The 19,714-nt window shown below is 35.5% G+C and overlaps 1 protein-coding gene across 2 annotated transcripts in view; it reads left to right on the top strand.

The window, feature by feature from the left end:
- Window positions 1-19,714, top strand: part of MTMR2 (myotubularin related protein 2) — a 119,086-nt gene that overhangs the window by 40,178 nt on the left and 59,194 nt on the right. For both annotated transcript variants that reach the window (XM_026505303.4, XM_026505304.4), the window contains one exon: window positions 2,393-2,498. In XM_026505303.4, coding sequence (XP_026361088.1) covers window positions 2,393-2,498 — 106 coding nt within the window. The remainder of the gene's footprint in view (window positions 1-2,392; window positions 2,499-19,714) is intronic.

The following is a 19,714-nucleotide window of genomic DNA, read 5'->3' as shown; positions in this document are numbered from 1 at the left end:
TGTACAATGGTTTTGGATAAATGGATATCCACATGCAAAAGGATGAAATTGAACCCTGATGTTACACCATACACACAAATCAAACCAAAATGGTTTAAACATTTCAATGTGAGGCCTGAATCTGTAAAAATCCTAGAGGAAAACAGGGGAAAAGCTCCTTGGCATTGGTCTTGAGAATGATTTCTTGGGTTTGACATCACTAGCACAGGCAATAAAAGCAAAAATAAACTAGTGGGGCTATATCAAACTAAAAAGTTTCTCTACAGCAAATGAAACAACAAAATGAAAAAGAGACCTAGAGAATATGAGAAAATATTTTCAAACCATAGATCTGAAAAGGGAGAAATGGGGAGATATTGAGCAAAAGGGACAAAGTATTAGATATAAAGTGAATAGTTCCAGGGACCTAATATATAGCATGGTGACTTTTGTGAGTAATACTGTATCGTATACTTAAAATTGCCAAAAGAGTAGATCGCAAGTTTTCTCCCCACCAAAAAAAAAAAAAGTAATGATGTGAGGTGATGGACGTTTACATTAGCTCGATTGCAGTACTCACTTCTCAGTGTATTCATATATCACAACATCATGTTGTACCCCTTAATGTGTCCTCCACAGTTCTTCTTTAATAGTCACACCTCAGTAAAGCCTAAAAATGTAACAAGAGAAAATGAAGTGACAATTTCTTTTAGAGAAGATGATTTTCACATTGTGTTGATAATTTAGTTATTGTTATAGGCAGGTTTATGGTGGACAAATTTTAAAGGAAAAATCTGGTTTTTAAGTACCACATCTCAAGATGGATTATTTTATCAAAATCTAATGAAAAATTTTGACTTTGGGTGTGAGGAAGACTTTCAGTATGTTGGGAGTGAATATATTTTAATCAGAAGAATATATTTTTAAATCAGAACTTTAAGCTTCAATTCAAAGTGAGATTTTTTCCACCGTTTTTTTTTTTTTTTTACTTTAAATAATTTAACTTTATTTTACTGGTAAAAGGAAATGATGTAAATCATTCCGTTTGTGGCAAGGGTATATTGTCACTATGTTTTGGAATTTAACAAACATAATACATGTTAACAGTATACATAGGCACTGAGGTAGATTTTGTGGAAAATGAAAACACAATTCTCCCTTTTGGGGGTAATTAAATTCATTAAATTGTTATTACTTAACGGAATGGAAGAAGTAAATATTTAAGACAGGCTTATATAGAATTCGATTTAGTGGAAAGATACAGGTGCAAAGACAAGCTCATCTTTCTATAACTTCTGTTCTGTTTCTCTGGCCATGTTGAACTCTTGTACTTTCTCAAGTGTCCTGACCTCTTTGATTATTCTGCATCTTTGCAGTGCTTTTTGTTTGTATGTTTTTGGTATTCCCTTACTTGTTTGTCAGCTTGACAATTTCCTATCTTTCAAGACTCTGCTCAGAGAACATCTTCTCTGTGAAATCTTCCCTGAACTTCTGGGGTAAAGTTGGGTTCTTCCTTGTCCTTTTTGCCACAGTGCATTTTCTGTTTCTTTCTCTGTCTCTGTGTTTGTAGTGTGTTAACCTCGAAAGTAAAGCTGTCAGTTATATTACCAGCAAAATGGATTTATTCAGGAATAACAGACTTGCAATTTGAGACATGCAAGTTATGGCAAAACCATAGGCAACTCCAGAGAACAAAGGAGAGGAACGCACTTTTATGTCGTAAAGGGGGCATTCAGAGGAGCAGTTATAAATTCATTGGACTAAACTGTCTGAAGTGTAGTGGCTTTATTTGGGTGAGTTGTGACAGTCTCTCTTTGGTGGGGCTGTTGCCAGGCAAGGAGAAAATCTTCCTCTTACTGGGGTAGTAAAATATAGGCTTCTTCCTGTTGGGAATGCAGAGGGCTGCAAAGAATGGTAGGGTGTGAAAGTTCCCCCTTCTTGCCTCCTGACTATTTTAAAAGAGGCTTCCTTTATTCAGTTTCACAGGGGTTGGAATCATTATCACAACACACCATTTATTTACTTGTCTGTCTCTGCCACAGTTTGTGAGCTTCAAGAACATGAGGGTTATATTTATCTCCAAATCTTAGTGGTATAATGGTTTTGTATATTGGATCATTCAGTGTTCATTGGATGAATGAATGGATGGTTGAATAAAAAGAAAGAATTAGCCCAGAGTTTATTCAGGAGTACTGGGAAAATCTTTCCATAGGGAATGTGGTAAGAACACTTAACCCTGCAGGTGTAGAGAGTTTGTAATTTATGAGTATTTGGAAATAGGCTTGAATAGGCAAAGTGGGACTGGTTGGCAATGGAAGTTTTAATAAATAATGGCGTTATAATTAGTAAAATTTCTTAAGTTGTTTTTTAAACCCCTCCTTTTTGAAACATACTGTGCTTTTGTATTTTGTAGTGCTTCCACTTCTCATTCAGAGAATTCAGTGCATACAAAATCAGCTTCTGTAGTATCATCGGACTCCATTTCAACTTCTGCGGACAACTTTTCTCCTGATTTGAGGGTATGTATGCTATTTTTCTGAGGTATTCTGATGTATTTTTTGTTAGCTGTTTCTGGCCAACACTATGAGTATAACCTTGCACTACGTAAGCAGGAGATCTTGATCGAGTAGTCTCCCAAGACCTCAGTCTTCATAAAATATCCCAGAACAGACCGGCAGATTTGGAATAAGATTTGGAATAAGATTTGGAAATCTTATTTATTTATAAAAGAAAAATGTGCAATTCATTTCTAAGTTTGATAACTTTTAAGTTCTTTACAAAAAGATAATTAATGGATTTTATTGTGGTATAAAAGATTTTTGTGATTACTCCCATAATGATGGCCAATAATAGCTAACCTTTTTTGAGTACTTACCATGTCCTGAGTGTTGCTCTAAGTCCTGTAATGAAATCTCTCTTGTAATACTTCTTCCAGTTCTGTGAGGTAGAGACTATTTTCTTCTCCATTCTAGGGATAATAATAACTCAGAGAGATTAATAACATGTCCAGAGTCTCATCACTAATAAATTCTCTGGCTAATCTTCTAGCTCATGTAGTCCACTCCTGGAGCTAAGTCATTTAAATATTGTGCTGTAGTTGCTACACGTCTCATTATAGTTTAAATATTCTTGTATTTGTTCAAGGTCTTGTAGCTATGAAAGTAACCACGCCACTGATATCCTGTAGCACTTTGTATGTTTTTCAATTCATCTGCCTTTCTACAGCTGCTTATCTTTGAGAGATGGAGAAAATGAATTTCATGTGCAGTGCTAACCCTTAAACTTTACTCCCTAACCCTTAAACTTTAGAGTCTTTTTATCCTGATCAAGTGGCTCCTTTCCCAGTAGTTATACTTTCACAACTTTAATGAGAACATTGTTTATATTAATGAAGTAATTTGCTGTTGAGCATATACTGAGACCATATCTTTTTCTTGTATTTCATTTTCAAAACAGAATCCAACAAATGTAAGAATACAGATGACAAACATCTGTAAAGGCTTCTACTTTTTTGTCCTTATGTGTTGTGAAATGTCATAAAATAATAGTTTGGGTATAACCTGACTTTAAACGTGACTAAAAATAATAAAGACTTATCTTTATAATCTGGATATATGTTGTGCTAATTATGAAAGCTTCATAATATCTTTAGCTATTATCTTGATGCATAACATAAAGAGCAGCATTCATCATTAATAATAATGAATATACATCAATTGTTCCCTCTCCTTAATTTATTGCTATTTAAAAACATCTTTTATATATGTATCTAACTTTTGTTTTATTCATTATGTTAATACATGTCCACTGAAGGCCTGTGAATTTTTTGGGGCTACTTCTAGGCAGATTGTATTAGCTAAAAACATCATTTGTTTTTTATTTTTTTTAAAGATTTTATTTATTTACTTATTTATTTGAGAGAGCAAACGAACAAGCACAGGGAGAAGAGCAGAGGGAGAGGGACAAGCAGACTCCATGTTGAGTGGGGAGCCTGATGTGGGGCTCAGTACCTCAACCCCAAGATCACGACCTGAGCCAAAACCAAGGGTTGCATGCCCAACTGACTGAGCCACCCAGGTGCCCCACATCATTTGTTTTTAACTTCGTGTTGTGATTGATAAAGAACTCATGCTAGAAATGGGAGAAATGTCACTTTTCCTTCTTGCTATGCCTGCATTATTAATATTCAACCTGCCGTTTCTTGCCTAAAAAAAAATATAAATAAATGCTTCAAAATAAATCATTTGTGTGTTCTTGTGAGGGTTAATTTAGTTAAACTACTTAACCAGGCACACCGGTGAATTGCAGTCCATTGCAGGATGCTGAAAAGTGGCCTATGATCTCAGCTTGTTTGAAGGCAGGTCTCCTTCATTTTCTTGGGACACCATATTTATAGATAAGAGACTGACCTAGATTGGGACAAAATGAGGGTCATAATGTTAATTTGCATATTAATCATAATTTATTTCTTATTGGGTATTTTTTAAAAATTTAGAACATTTTTTGATTTACAGAAAAATTGCAAAGATAGTATGGAGTTCCTATATATTTTATCTCCAGTTTCCCCTATTACTAATATCTTACATTTGTATGGTACATTTCTCAAAGATAATGAACCCATGTTGATAACATTATAATTAACTAAAGCCCACACTTTTTTCAAATATCCTTAGTTTTTACCTGATCTCCTTGTTTTCGTTCTAGGATCTCATTTAGTATACCACATTACATTTAGTAGTCATGCCTCCTTAGGTGTCTCTTGGCTGTGACAGGCTTTTAGACTCTTTTGTTTTTGATGATTCTGACAATTTTAAAGAGCACTTGTCAGGTGTTTTGTCGAACGTCTGTTATTTTACCCATAGACTGGGGTTTTTTGGGAAGAAGACCACAGAAGTAAAGAGCCGTCTTCATCACTTCATCACTTCATCACATAAATCACATGATTTATCACTGTTGATGTTAACCTTAACCATTTGGTAGAGGAAGTGTTAGGGTTTTTCACTGCAAAATACTCCTTTTCCCCGCCCCCTCCTTTTTATACTATACTCTGGAAGGAAGTGGCTACGCACAGCCCACATTTAAGCCCACCTTGTTGAGAGTGGAACATCTACATACATTTTTCATAATTCTTCTGCATGGAGATTTGTCTCTTCTTTCTTATTGCCTTTATGCAGCCATTTATCAATATTTCCTTATGGATATCTATTGTATATTTTGGATTTTAATTCAGTACTACTTTGTTACTCAAACTGTTCCAACTCCAAATTGAGAGTTATTTCAGTTGGATCTTCTGTCCCTTTACGTATTCCTATCCTTGTGGCTGATTTGTTTTGTTTTGTTCTAAGCTCTTTGCTACTTTACTAAGTAAGCACTATGGGATACTCCAGGCTCATCTTGATATTTCCTGCCTCAGTCTTAAAATCGTCATCCATTTCTCAAGGATGATATTCCCAGGTTTCTTTTATGGAGATTGGTATTAGAAACCAAGATCTGGGCACTGGGTGTGCGTGTGTCCTTTCCTTTTCCTTTCTCTTTTTTTTTTTAACCAAAAGGGAACAAAATTATTTTCCTTCTGAAGCAAAAAGTCATTTGCATGCATTTTATTTGGAGGTGATATCATGGGTAGGGTGATCATATATACATATTTGTCTAGAGTAGCCTTATTTTATGCCTGCTGTCCCATCAGGTTTAACATTAAAGAAAGTACCAAATTATTGACTTTCTTAGCACTGTAGGGTACCAAGGAAATCTTTTGAAGTTATACATCAGCTCCATGACTGTAGGAATCCTCTCCATTCGTGCCTTATGAATTTAGCATCTTTCACAACGTAGAGGGTCCCTCAGAGACTCTTTGAGTTGTTAATGAAGAGACAGTTGTTAAATGTTAAACTAAGGAGAAGATGGTTTGGGGCAACAAAGGTTAACTGTACTTTCCATAGTAGTATGGAGGCTGCCTGTTACCCTGTTCCCTCATTTTTAAAGTTATCTTTGATTACTAGTCTTTTTTTCAGTTGTGGAAGGGAGATGAATGATTAACGTTACATTAAATGTTAGTATCCTTTAAAAAAATGCAGCTTAATTTCAAATATGTGCTTTTTTCAGAGGTGGGGTGGAAAGAAGAATGTGCTTCTAATACTTGAAAAAAATCTAGCATGCTACCGATAAACATTTATATATACCTCATCTCATTTAACTTTCACAACAGTCCTGTGAGACGGATATTATTACTCCATGTGACCAGTAGGAAACCTGGTATTCAGAAGAGATTAATTAAGTCCTGTGCTTCAAGGCACACAGTTTGGTGTTGCCCTTACTTGGGCTCAGGTTGGTCATATTCCTGTATGGCACATTACCCAGAGCGACTCTCCTTCTGTGGCTTTGCTGCTATTGTCAAATGTGCAGTGAGCTTTTCTTAAGTGACAAAGAATAGCTTTAATACATTTTTTGAGGTGGCAATAGCAGTTTTCAATATTACTTCCTTAATAAATGAAAATTCCTTTTCTAAATAATCAGAAAAAGAGGCTTTTTGTAGTAAAGATCTAATCTACCCTCCTCAATTTTGTCAGTTGATGGATATTTTGCTGTTAGTATGTATACCTTTAGTGGCTATAAAATAGAAGTGTGCTAGTTAATTATAGGTGGACGTAACTGCAGACAGCTGTGTGTTGTTTTCTGCCTGATCGTGGTTTGGCTCTATGCGTGACATGTGGGGCTTGGCATGGTAGTTGTGAAAATCATCATTCACAGATGATTTGAAGTTGGTTAACCTCTAGACTTTGAGTTCTCCATGTCGCCTCAACTGTTTATCCCTGCCCTAAGCCTTAACCTTTTAAAGCTCCCTTAGTAACAGCTTTTAAATAGAAGTATAAGCAACACCGTGCCTTGAAAAGCTAATCCAATTTCATTACAAATCTTAAATCAAATTGTAGAAGTTTTCTACTACGGGTATTATGCAGTGACATTTTCCTGAAAGGACAGTGTGTTAGTTGATTAACAGCTGACTGTGAAAGCTTCGGTTGGGGGTTTCTTATTGAAACAAGATGTGTTGCTTCTGCATCAGTAAAAGAGAATGGAAGATTAGAGGGGGTATGGAACTATACTAGATATCTGAAACTTGTATTTATTCAAGTGGAATTCTCTTTGTATTTTTCACCTTTTTAGCATAGCTTGTTGCAGAAAGAGTCATAAACAGGTAAAATCCAATACATGTGTTTCTGAAAAACTGAGCACAAATTCAGCCTTGGTAAATTCAGTTGTGGTTCCTCAGTGAATAATTGTAGAGTGTTTCTGTTTGCTTCATTTCCTCTTCACTTGGCAGTGGAACTTATTTAATTTCATTAAAAAATTTCAAAAAAATCCTTTCATACAAAATTTCCCCCTCCCCCCTTTTTTGTCTGTCCCTCTTTCAGGTAAAAATTTTAATGCAAATGCATTTATTTTTTATAAATATGCAGTTTTTAAAATTAGACTTTCTTAAATAAGAACATATTTTTAAAGTTTGACACATAGTGGAATTAAGAACCTAGGAAACCGGTGTTTGTTGATTTATTTGCTGACTGAAATAATTTCCATGAAATGCAGGATTTAAAAATTCAGATGCATAACTCTCTTTATTTATAAAGTGTAATTTATATAGCATTGGGTTTTAATTAAATTAAGTTCCTTAAATGGTGGTGACTAAAAGATAAATTAAAAGTTGGGCCATGCAACATTTCCTTTGTGATGTCTGCGATAAGGCATTTATACCAATGTTGGTCTGTAATTCAAAATCAGATATTAAAATGGAATTGTATTTATGTCTTTTATCTCTATTTTAGAAGGCCTATTTGATCTTAGAATATGTTATGTGACATATATAATTTATGTATATATAAAGATATGTATATGAGATAAAAATTGTAATATTTTGGGTTTTGTTTTTAGCCATCTTCCCTTACCTTATAATATTTAGTAGGCTTAAATCAAATAAATTTGCTTATCTTTTTTTGTTATATTATTCATATTTTCTTTATGAAACAAAGGTCAGAGGTAATTGGATTATTTCTTATCCAGTGTGTGCATGAATGTTGTCATGTTCTGAAAATATGTAAATCTAGTCAGAATGAATTAAGACTCATAGAGCAGACATTAAATAGACAGTGAACAATGTCTGTTACACATAATCATTTCAATAGCCAGAGGAAAAATGATTGAAGTTAGAGCTTATTAGCAGAAGTTAACACCACTACTGCTCACACCAGCATTAACTCTTGAGAGCCTATGAATTGAAAAGAACAACTTTAGCCAGGTAAAGAGTATCCATTAAAATTCCACAGTAAGGTCTTATACTTAATGGGGAAATATTAGAAGCATAGCCTTTAAACTTAGAAACATGATGCTAGAATTCTTAGCCAGTAAAATAAGAAAAGAATAAATAATATAAGAAATGAAAGCAAGCAAGCAAGCTTTTTTTATTTACAGATGATTGTCTAGGAAAATTTAAGAAAAATCTATATGCAAACTATCAGCACTGTTGCTGGATATAAGATAACTTTAAAAAGATAAACCATGCTTCTGTACCTTAACAAAAATGTTTAGACTGTGTGATTTTAAAAAGGTTTCCAGTCACAAGAGCAACAAAATTACCTTACTCAGGGAGAAAGTTGTAAACTTTATTAAAGAACTTAAATCTAAATAGATGAGTAGACACAATCACCTGAAGATGTCATATATTTTCAGTATATATCTGTTAATGCGATAACATAATTTCAGACCAAATTCAAAAGCTTGTCTTGCAGAACTTGGCAAGTTGATCCTGAAATTTATATGGAAAGGTAAAATGTCAAGATTATTTAAGAGGAAAAATGAGGAGAGGAGATTCACTTAATTAGTTTATAAAGCTGAAGTAATTAGAACAGAAATAGATCAAGGAGACACACGACAGAGTTCAAAAATGACTGATATTTGTAGGGGCTCTGTATATGACAGAGACTATAACAAATCAGTGGGGAAAGAATGAACTGTTTGGTAATCAATGCTGGGGTAGCCATATTGAAATTAAAAAAAAAAGAAGTTGAGTTCCTAATTCACACATATTCAATGAATTCATTAGAATAAAAACCTAAAATTGAAAATCAGAATATTAAAATTTAGAAGAAAATATGTGATAATATCTTTATTACTTTCATCAAGAAGGAATTCTTAAATGAGACCTAAAAATGTTAACCATAAAAGATTATTATTAAATAAAAAATTTTAAAAATTTTACTTATAAAAAAATAAGTTTTATTGTGCTAAAATGGTAAGTAAGGACCTTTTCTTGCTTATTGATTACTGTCCATCTGACCTCTCTCATCTTAAGCTCTGCCCTTTGTTATATGCCTACTGTTCATAGAACAGTACATGAATGAATGTTACTTAAGAGCTCTTTCATATTTGTGGTCATTTGCAGCACTGGAGACATTTGTCCTCTCATTTGCTTTGTTTAGTTGGTGGAAAAGTTTGAGGAGCACTCCTAATCAAGTGACTTTTGAAACCACTTGTTAGCTACATTTCGGAAACGGAAGAAGGATATTCTGTGTTTTATTCATAATTCCAAATAAAATCTGTGTACTTATTCACTAACTCACTGCACTCTCTTGAAATTTCCCGGGTGTTCTGAGGAAACACTGTCCAGTAACACATGGTTTCTGCCAGCAGGAAGCTTAAAGTCATGTAGTGGGAAAGGAGCTGAGCAAATCAGTGATAATTGCATGATAGATACTATGAAGAAGGTATACTATGGGAGCAAAGAGGACAGAACATTCTAAAACATTCTAAAGCAGAATGTTCTAAAGTTTATAAAAATAAATTCATTGGATAAAAAAAAAAGACTATTGCTATAAGCCCCTTGAGGGCAGATATATTTATCTTTTTTTTTTTTTTAAGATTTTATTTATTTATTTGACAGAGATAGAGACAGCCAGCGAGAGAGGGAACACAAGCAGGGGGAGTGGGAGAGGAAGAAGCAGGCTCATAGCGGAGGAGCCTGATGTGGGGCTTGATCCCATAACGCCGGGATCACGCCCTGAGCCGAAGGCAGACGCTTAACCGCTGTGCCACCCAGGCGCCCCCAGATATATTTATCTTATTCCCTGTTGTATCCTTAGAGCTCAGTATCTAGAATGTGGAAGGTACTCAGGAAAAATTTGTTGACTGAATCAGTAGAAGAGAATGAGGAATATGAAGTTGCTTATTTTCCTTTCATTCTTTTTTTTTTTTTTTTATTTTATTTATTTATTTTGACAGAGAGAGAACACAAGCAGGGGGAGAAGCAGACTCCTCGCCGAGCAGGACCCTGAGATTATGACCTGAACTGAAGTCAAATGCTTAACCAACTGAGCCACTCAGGCACCCCATGCGTCCTTTCATTCTTAATAGTCCCCTAAGTCTTTTGTCTGGTAGGCTTGCCTTTCTCTGATTTAGCTAGTGCACCATCATAAGGCTAATCTTCCTCTGAAATCACTTCCATAATGTGATACCCCTATTTAAAAATTCTTCAGGGATGGGGATCGCCTGAATGGTTCAGTTGGTTAAGTGTCTGACTCTTGGTTTTGGCTCAGATCATGATCTCAGGGTCTGGGATTGAGCCCCACGTTGGGCTCCCACTCAGCAGGGAGTCTGCTTGTCTCCCTTTGCCCTTCACCCTACTTTCTCTGTCTCTCTCTGGAATAAATAAAAAAATAAATCTTTAAAAAAAATTCTTCCAGGGGATCCCTGTTTCTTACAGAAAGTGTAGACTTCTAAGCTTGTGTTCAAGGTTCTCCATTTTTGGTCCCATCAAAGCTATCACACTGTATGTCCATCTTTCCCAAAACATAACCCCATCTCTATAGATAGGGATTCTTTTTATAGTCTCTTAATTGGCGTGTGCTCATTTCCACTTCTATTCATGCTGGCTCACACATCTGGAATGTACTTCCTTCTACTAGTGAAACAGATCATGGTCAGTATGTTAATAATAGACTCAGCCCCATTAGGTGATTCCAGTCCATTATGATCTTTTTTCCCTGATTGAAGATAATATGGATAATAATCAGAGAGATAGTGTTGAAAAAAACTTTGAAGAAATTATGTGAGGAGAATTTGGAAGAGAGACAGAAGGTAGTCACTAATTCGTTTCTGTCATCGAAGAGCCACCAAAATCCATTTGAAAATGTTCACAGTTGTCTCATATCTATCCTTAATAGAGAAATGATTTCAGTCCAACTCTCATGATTTCTGTTTTACTGAAATTTTTCTCTCCAGAGTTACCATTATCTCTCTTTTGTAAAATTTTGTTGTCTTTTATAACAACACTAGTTGTTTTTTTAATGAAAATAGTATAATGAAATAAAAATTTGTGGGAACTAGAAATAGGATTAAGGAAAAAAAATCACCAGCACTTTTACTACTCTTACTCTTAGTATTTAGTATGTAGAAACTCTTCTTTAGAAATTTCTACTTTGACAGCTGTAAGGTTGGGTATCAGAGTAAATCTCCTCAGCTCTGCTCACTACAAGCTCATGATGTCAGCAGTTGGCTAGGATCTAGTAAGTAATGTCTTGCCTACCATTCTGTTACATCTGTAATTAATTTGATGTGATTTGAAGATATTATTAACCCCCTTAAGGCTTAAAAGAATAAAAGTTCTGAATGTGTTAAGATTAGTAAAAAGAGCCAAATAATTATAATAGAATCATAGAGATTATTTAAAAATCAGAAAGTATGAAAAAAAGATAAATGTGAAAGCAGCAGGAATAATATTGACTGTATTCAATTGATAGTAAGGAGATAAGGAATAGTATATGTGCCTAAATGTTATTTAATTAGGTGGAATACTAACATGATGTGAATTCTGGAGAAGACAAGAAGTGTTTCAGACTTCAAGACTGAGCATAATGAAAGTGCTGCTGATATAATTTCTGTTACAACCCACACATGATTCCATATAGTCATTTTTATATATACAGAAAAGGCACATAATGAAAGATATTTGACAAAATTCAACATCTCTTTCAGATTTTTAGAACTTTTTAGTTAGAAAGGAATAGGTAAATACTTATGTAAGCATCTTACTTAATAGTACAATATTGAAACAGTAGAAGTATTCCCATTAAAGAACAAGATAAGCTTGCCTACTATCATGCCTGTGTTATTTGGCATTGTTTATAAGTACTGTCCGATGCAATTAGATAAGAGAAATATACGGTAGGCATATTATTGAAAAGGAAGAGGGAAAATAAGTATATTTTTACCTGGGAATCAAGAAAATCAAATGAATATTATTAAAAACAGAAGACTTTAATTAGATGACTGGTTATAAAAAGGAGCTTGGAAGTCATCACTCTGTTGTAACAAAAAGCAGAACAAGTTGAAAGTCAACAACTCTTAGATCCATCAAAGAACTGAGGTCAAAGCGCAAATGGCTGCCCTCCAAATTGGACAGAAAGGTAGAGCAGAAACCCTCAAGCAGAGAACTTCTCAGGAACCAGAATGTGGTATCAAAACAGGAACTGTAATTGATGAATTGCTGGAAGCTCAGTGTGGACAAGTCTGAGAGTTAATAACTCCAGGAGACCCCACATCTAGGAGGTCTTCATACTTTTGTGAGTTTTACCAACAAAACCCTACCAGGTTTCCCCACAGAAGATGAGAAAAATCTTTTTTGCTTTCTGGCAGAGGGAAGGGAAAAAGACCCAGTTTGAAATATCTCCAAAACATTATCTTCTTTTTGGTAAGGCCTACTCCCAAGAGAAACTGTCTTACTAGCCTTTCTGCCTGGTTTTGTCACAGCCTACCTGACCTGGGAGTAGGGAAATACCCAATTCTAGCCTCCTCTAGTCTTCTACCTGGGGGATGAGAAGTAGAAAATACAAACTCCAGTACCATCTAGGCATCCTGTCTCACCTTGGGGGCGGAGATGAAAAAGCACTTGTGAGTGTTACAGCCCAGGGGCATAAGCTCCTTAAAAGACTGAGGACTATAGGATTTAGTCATAGGACTATACAGCACTTCTCCTCCCACCTCCACACCTCACCACCACATCACTAAAGTCCTGCTTATTTCAGTTCTTTTTACCTAGTACATCATGTCCAACTTTCAACAAAAAAAATTACAAGGCATACTAAAAGCCAAGTTGGATATGTAAAAATCAATAGCTTCCTATTATGAAAATACTTTTAAGTATTTTAACTATACTTATATACTTAAGTATATATACTTAAGGGAGAGAAAGATCATATTTATAATAACAAAAATATAAAATATTCAAGAGTAAACTTAAGATATATGCAGAAATTTTATGAAGAAACTTTAAAACTCTGCTGAATAATATAAAAGGACGCTTAAATAAGACATACCTAGGTTTGATAGAAATGCTCAATATTGTTCAGATTTTAATTCTTGCTTATTCTGTAAATAATATGGTTAAAACTTGACAAGTTGATGCTAAAATTTGTAATGACAAAAGTCTGGAAACAATAGAAATGTTTTTTTGGGGGGTGATTATATGTTTATAATTGAATACTGTGCAGTCTTTGGAAAGAAGAGGTGGATCTCCACGTGTGGATATGAAAATATGTTCAAGATAGTTAAAAAAAAAATAAAGAATTAAACAGTGTGTAAATTCCCATTTGTTGGGAATTGTGGGGGGAGGAGTAAAAGAAATTGTGGATACACAAACAGGTAGTATTACTTAGAGGCAGGTAGAATGGAAACAAAGAGAGATGTTTGGACGCTCTTTGAACAATTCCAAGTAAAAATTGATCATGGACATGTACTAGAATAATGAAATAATGCAAAGTAAAGGACAGATTTGAAAACCTATATATGTGGATGTAATGTGTTAAAACTGCCTGAATGTTGCAGATTAGGGGGAAGGAGGAGTCAAAGATGATGGCCCCCGATTTCAAACCTGGTGACAATTTTTAGTTCGCTTTTTTCTGACTGCCCCTCCTTTGTACACTTCACTGTTCCTTTCTCCTCAGCCAGAAGAGGTGACCTTAATGTGTCCTTCAGCCCTTGCTTACTCCCTAACTCCCTTCTTTCTTCCTTATGCTCTTTTTTTTTTTTCCCCTCATAGCTTCAGCTGTTATTTCTTTATGGATGACTTCTGCCTCTTACCCCTGCTCCGGATCTCTTTCTCAGCCTCCTATCCCCATGTCAGTTGCTGGCTATACAGTTGCACTAGAATGCTGTCGTGTCATGTCATGATCGTAATCTTAGTACAGTTATACAGTTCAAGTTCAGCTGCTGTTGCAAGGTATATGTCACCTAGGAAAAGTTGCTGAACTTCTGTAAGGGTCAGTTACCCCCTTTATAAATGGGAATAGCACTATTACTACTTCTCTTTCAGGGATATTATAAGCACTAAACGAATAATGATCTTCTAAAAGCAGTGCATTAACTAGGCCAGTTCATGATGATGTTTTCCTTGGTGTGGGGTGGAATGAAAGTAATTGAGATAATATGTCATCTGTCTACCTATCTACTTCTATTTCGTTTTTGACAGATATTCTGTTATGAGCCATCTTTTATCAAGGAAGGACTGTTCTGTATCATAAGAGTATATCTTCCGATTTTAATTCAGTACTACTTTGTTACTCAAACAAGAGTATATCTTCCGAACTTTTCGGTTTTAAAGATATTTTTTTTCAGTTATAAAACGATGTTGCTCATAGATAGTAGTCGTGGTTATTTTAATGTTCTCAGTTATTAGAAAATAAAAAGCCTGCAGCCCTACGTTCCGCCTCCCCCCATGGTTTCTCCTATTACATCTTGTATTAGTGTGGTGCATTTGTTATAATTGAGCTAATACAGATACATTATTATTAATTAAAACCCATAGTTTACATAAGGGTTCACTCTTTGTGTTTTGTGGGTTTTGACAAACATATAATGACATGTTTCCGCCATTACTGTATCATGCATAGTAGTTTCGCTGCCCTAAAAATCCTCTGTGCTCTGCCTATTTGTCTCTCCCCTCCTTTCACTGAACCCCTGGCAACCACTCATCTGTGTACAGTCTACATATATTTGCCTTTTCCAGAATGTCGTATAGTTGGAATCATCTAATACATAGCCAGATTGGCTTCTTTCACTTAACGGTATGCCTTTAAGTTTCCTCCCTTTCTTTTTTTTTTCTGTCTTGAAAACTCATTTCTTTTTACTCCTGAATAATATTCCTTTGTGGAGATGTACCGCAGTTTGTTTATCCATTCATTGTCTAAAAGACTTGGTTGCTTCCAAGTTTTCACAGTTAAGAACAGCTTGCATTTAAAATTATTTAAGATTCAAATTTGAAAGATTTTTTTGATTTTAGGTGTATTCATTCCTTGGGCTGCTGTAACAGAGTGCTGTGAGCTGAGTGGCTTAGAACACAGGAGTTTATTCTCTCACAGTTCCAGAGTGTGATATTGTGATATAATAAAACATATGTATTTTGGTCTTCATCCTCAGCTCCTGGACAGAGCTCCTAAAACCTTTGTAATTTACTAAGTGATAAGAACTGTAGGAGGATCTGTTGATATAATATTTGGTTTTGGTTTCTGGCTCCTGAAACAGTTCCAGAGTGATAAAAGTGAAAGAAACATCTTTTGTTATAACACACACCTTTCAACCATACCTGAGTTTATGGTATTAAGGTGACGTTTGGAAAGCCTCTAAGGATGGGGGCATGGTTGTCAGGGGAACCACCCTTATGACTAGAGGTTTGGAACTTTCATCCCCACTCCCTTCCCTGGGAAAGGAAGAGGGGCTAGAGTTTGATTTAATCATTAATCGCCAATGAGTGAATCAGTCATGTCTGAGTAATGAAGCCTCCATAGAAACATCCTAACTGAAAGGGTTTGGAGAGCTTCTGGACTGGTGAATCCTTGGAGGTGCTGGTAGGGTGATGTGCCTGCCCAGAGAGGGCTCAGAAATTACATACACCTTCTTACCTTGCACCTTACCTTCCGGGCTCTTCCAGCTGGCTGTTTCTGAGTTGTATCCTTTATAATAAACAGGTAAATGTGGATAAAGTGTAGCCCTGAGTTTTGTGAGCCATTCTAGCAAATTATTGAACTTGGGAGTGGAGTCATGGGAACCTGACTTATGGATGGTTGGTCAGATGTATAGGTGACTATACATCTAGGACTTTAGATTGGTGCTTGAAGTGGAGGTCAGTCGTATGGTCTGAGAGCCCTTAGGATGTGGAGTTTGCATAACTTGTGAGTATTAGTGTAATAATTGAATTGTAGGACACCCAGCTGGTGTTCACTGAGAATTGAAGAATTGTTTCCTATGGAAGAACCCACCATGTTCTGTATCCAGAAGTGTTGAGAGTAGAGTATGGAAAAGTGTTTTTCTTTTAGGAGGTTAGAATCTGAAGTCAAAGTGGCAAGATTGGTCTATACTTTTCCACGAGCTGTTGGTGAAGTCCAATAATCCTTGGTGTTCTTTGGCTCATAGAGCCATCACTTCAATCTGTGCCTCTGTCTTCACGTGGCATTCTCCCTGTATCTCTGGCAGTTATATCAGGTTGGGGGCTATCTGACTCCAGTATGTCCTCATCTTAACTAGTTACATCTGCAGTGACCCTATTTCCAAATTAGATCATATTCCCAGATACTGTCAGTCAGGACTTCAACCTATCTTTTTTGGGGGGGAGGAAGGCACAATCCAACTCACAGCATGAGTGATGCTTTCCAGACTGTTCGTCTTTAGATACTTACTCTTTTTTATTGTTGAATCATTGATGGTGATGTAATGTTATCCAACCTTTGGTGGTGGTGGTTTCAACTGAAAACCAACTTGTCCTTGGCAGTGTTATAATAAAAAAGGGCTTCCCTGTGCTCAAATTTGTACTTTCAAATATATAACCAATAAGATTTATCCCAGATGCCAGTTTGTGGTTCCACCCTGTTCAGATTTTTGTTTGTATGGTTCATTTGCCTATTTTGTGGTTTGTCAGTCAAGTAGTATAAAAAGTAAAGTAAAATAGATGTTAACAGTTTTGTTTTGTGTTTTTTTTTTTACTAGAATTATCCAATGAAGAATGAGTACTTAATTTTTTCCTTCACAGTTTTTAGTATATAAAGAAACTGTGGAGGAAAATTTGTAACTTCTGAAGACTCATTTTTCCCTTTCAAATGATTATAATGTAGTGTTTTGCAGATTTCCAAAGTATTCTTTCCTGTTTTTATATCATCTGATATTCCAAGTGAAAACTCACCCATAAACTTGCTCACATTGAGATAATCATTTATAGACAGGGTTTCTGAATTTCCTTTATAGTAATTTCCTGATTGGAGAGAAAGGAACAGAGGGGGAGAGAAAGGGAGGTAGCTTAAAGTCACATGGAAAGTTACTGAGCAGTTTGAAAATTGTTTGATTAAGAGGGTGTGAAAGAAAATGGGGAACATTTTCATTGGGGAGAGAGCAAAACTGAATTATGTTTTAGGAGTAAATGAATTATAAATTTCAGTCTGTATTGCAGGGTTTTTTTTTTTTTTTTAACCAGTAAGATTTTAATATGATGGATAGAGTTTTTTTTGACAATAAGACAAGGATTAAATATTGTATAAAATGCTACCAAAGAGTAGACCTTATATCATCTTATGTACTCATACAGCCATTGTTCCCGAGGCAGGCAGGGATCTCATGTATCTGTATCACACACATTTTATGTATTCCAGGGAACTTCTCTCCTCCTCTCATATCTGAGTGTCCTATGACTTTTTCTACACTAAAGATATTTCCATGTTAATGCAGAAAGATGTGAGGAATCAGTCTGGGTTTGTTGTCTTCATTCTTCAGACCCCACTTTAGGAAGTTAGGCCGTGGTGTTTTTGAGTTGTCCTCTTGTTTTGTTGAATCTGTATTTCTTCTTTATTGCTGGAATATCTGAAATGCAATTCTTCTGAAATAAAAATCATAAAGCATTACTCAAATAATTGCTTGTGTTTGTTTCATAAGCTTAGGATCAAATCTGATCACTTCTTCCAACAAGTATCAAATATTCCTCTTTATTTCTACTACCTCAGAGTAATCCAGGATTTTGATATATGTCTCTTAGATTATTATAATTTGATCTTTATCATATTTAGTTTTGTATACCTCCTTAACAATGTCATTTACCTATCAGAGGCTTCCAATGATTTTCCTTTACATGACCATTCAAGTTTAAAATCCTTACTCCTACCCCCCCACCTTATATTTTATTATAAAATTTTCCAAATACACTATTGAGTTGGAGTTTTTTTATATATTTTAGATTTTAACCCCATATCGGATTTGCAAATATTTTGTCCCATTCAGGTAGGTTGCCTTTTCATTTTGTTGCTGGTTTCCTTTGCTGTGCAGAACCTTTTTAATTTGGTATAGTTCCACGTGTTTATTTTTGCTTTTATTGCCTTTGCTTTTGGTGTCACATCCAAAAAACCATTGCCAAGACTGATGCCAAGGAGCTTACCGTGTTTTCATCTAGGAGTTTTATGGTTTCAGGTGTTAGGTTCAAATCCTTAATCTATTTTGAGTTGATTTTTGTGTATGGTATAAGATAGGGGTCTTTTGCACATAGCTGTCCAGTTTTCCCAGTACTATTTTTTGAGGAGACTATCCTTTCTCCATTGTATATTCTTGGCAACTTAGTTGTAATTAATTGACCATATATATGTGGGTTTATTTTTGAGCTGTGTATGCCACTTATCTTCGTGTCTGTTTTTATGCCAGTACCATACTGTTTTGATTACTATGGCTTTGTAATGTATTTTGAAATCAAGATGTGTGATCCCTCTAGCTTTGTTCTTTTTCAAAATCTCTTCGGCTACTTGAGATCTTTTGCGGTTCCATGTAAATGTTAGGATTTTTTTTTGTTCTATTTCTGTGAAAAGTGTCATTGGGATTTTGACAGAGATTGCATTGAACATTTATGTTTTTAATGCCACAGTTTACCTCTTTTTTATATTGTGTATTCATGAAGAAATTATACTGGCTACAGTTATTTTTAATATTCTTTTTCTTTAACCTTTATAATATAGTAAAGTGTTTAGCATACCATCCCATTACAGGATCAGTTTTCTGAATCTGACAATATATTAACCTTCACCAGTGAGATGTATATTTTCAAATGTTTTTATGTTTCTGTTAGTATTTTTTTCATTTCAGTTTGAAGAACTCCTTTCAGCATTTTTTGCAAGGCAGACCTAGTGGTGACAAACTCCCTCAGCATTTGTTTTTCTGGGAAAGTCTTTATTGCTTCTTCAATCCTGTCCTTCAAGCCTATCCTTCTGAAGGTTACCTTTGCTGGATAAAAGATTCATGGCTAGCAGTTTTTTTCCTTTCAGTACTTTGAATATATCATTGTTGGGTTTGGTACTTGGGATGTCGAGGGTTTCTGTAGCTCTGAGGAGGGCATCTTGGGGTGAGGTTTTCCCGGTGACTCATGGGTGGGCTTCCTATTGGAGTACAGAACAGAGAACTGCATGCATCCCTTTCATGCCCTCTGAAATTCTTATCTGTCTCTTTCCGGAACTCCTCCTTTCTTCCTGTTGTGGAGCTCTTGTTTTAATACATTGGGTGCTGTGGAAGAGCGATGGGTTTCTTTAGCTGGGCCCTGACTAACTGATCTCCCTTTCCCCCATGGGAGGGGTCCCCAACCTGCTTTTTCTCAGAGCTGTGGAACCTTGTGGGGAGGGGTGATGTTGGCAAAGCTCATCTTACCCACTCTCATGTGTCCAGACTTCTTTTTTTCTTC

The sequence above is a fragment of the Ursus arctos genome, unplaced genomic scaffold, assembly GCF_023065955.2.
Source record: "Ursus arctos isolate Adak ecotype North America unplaced genomic scaffold, UrsArc2.0 scaffold_22, whole genome shotgun sequence".
NCBI classification, from domain to species: domain Eukaryota; kingdom Metazoa; phylum Chordata; class Mammalia; order Carnivora; family Ursidae; genus Ursus; species Ursus arctos.
This window is presented reverse-complemented; position numbering and strand designations above follow the sequence as displayed.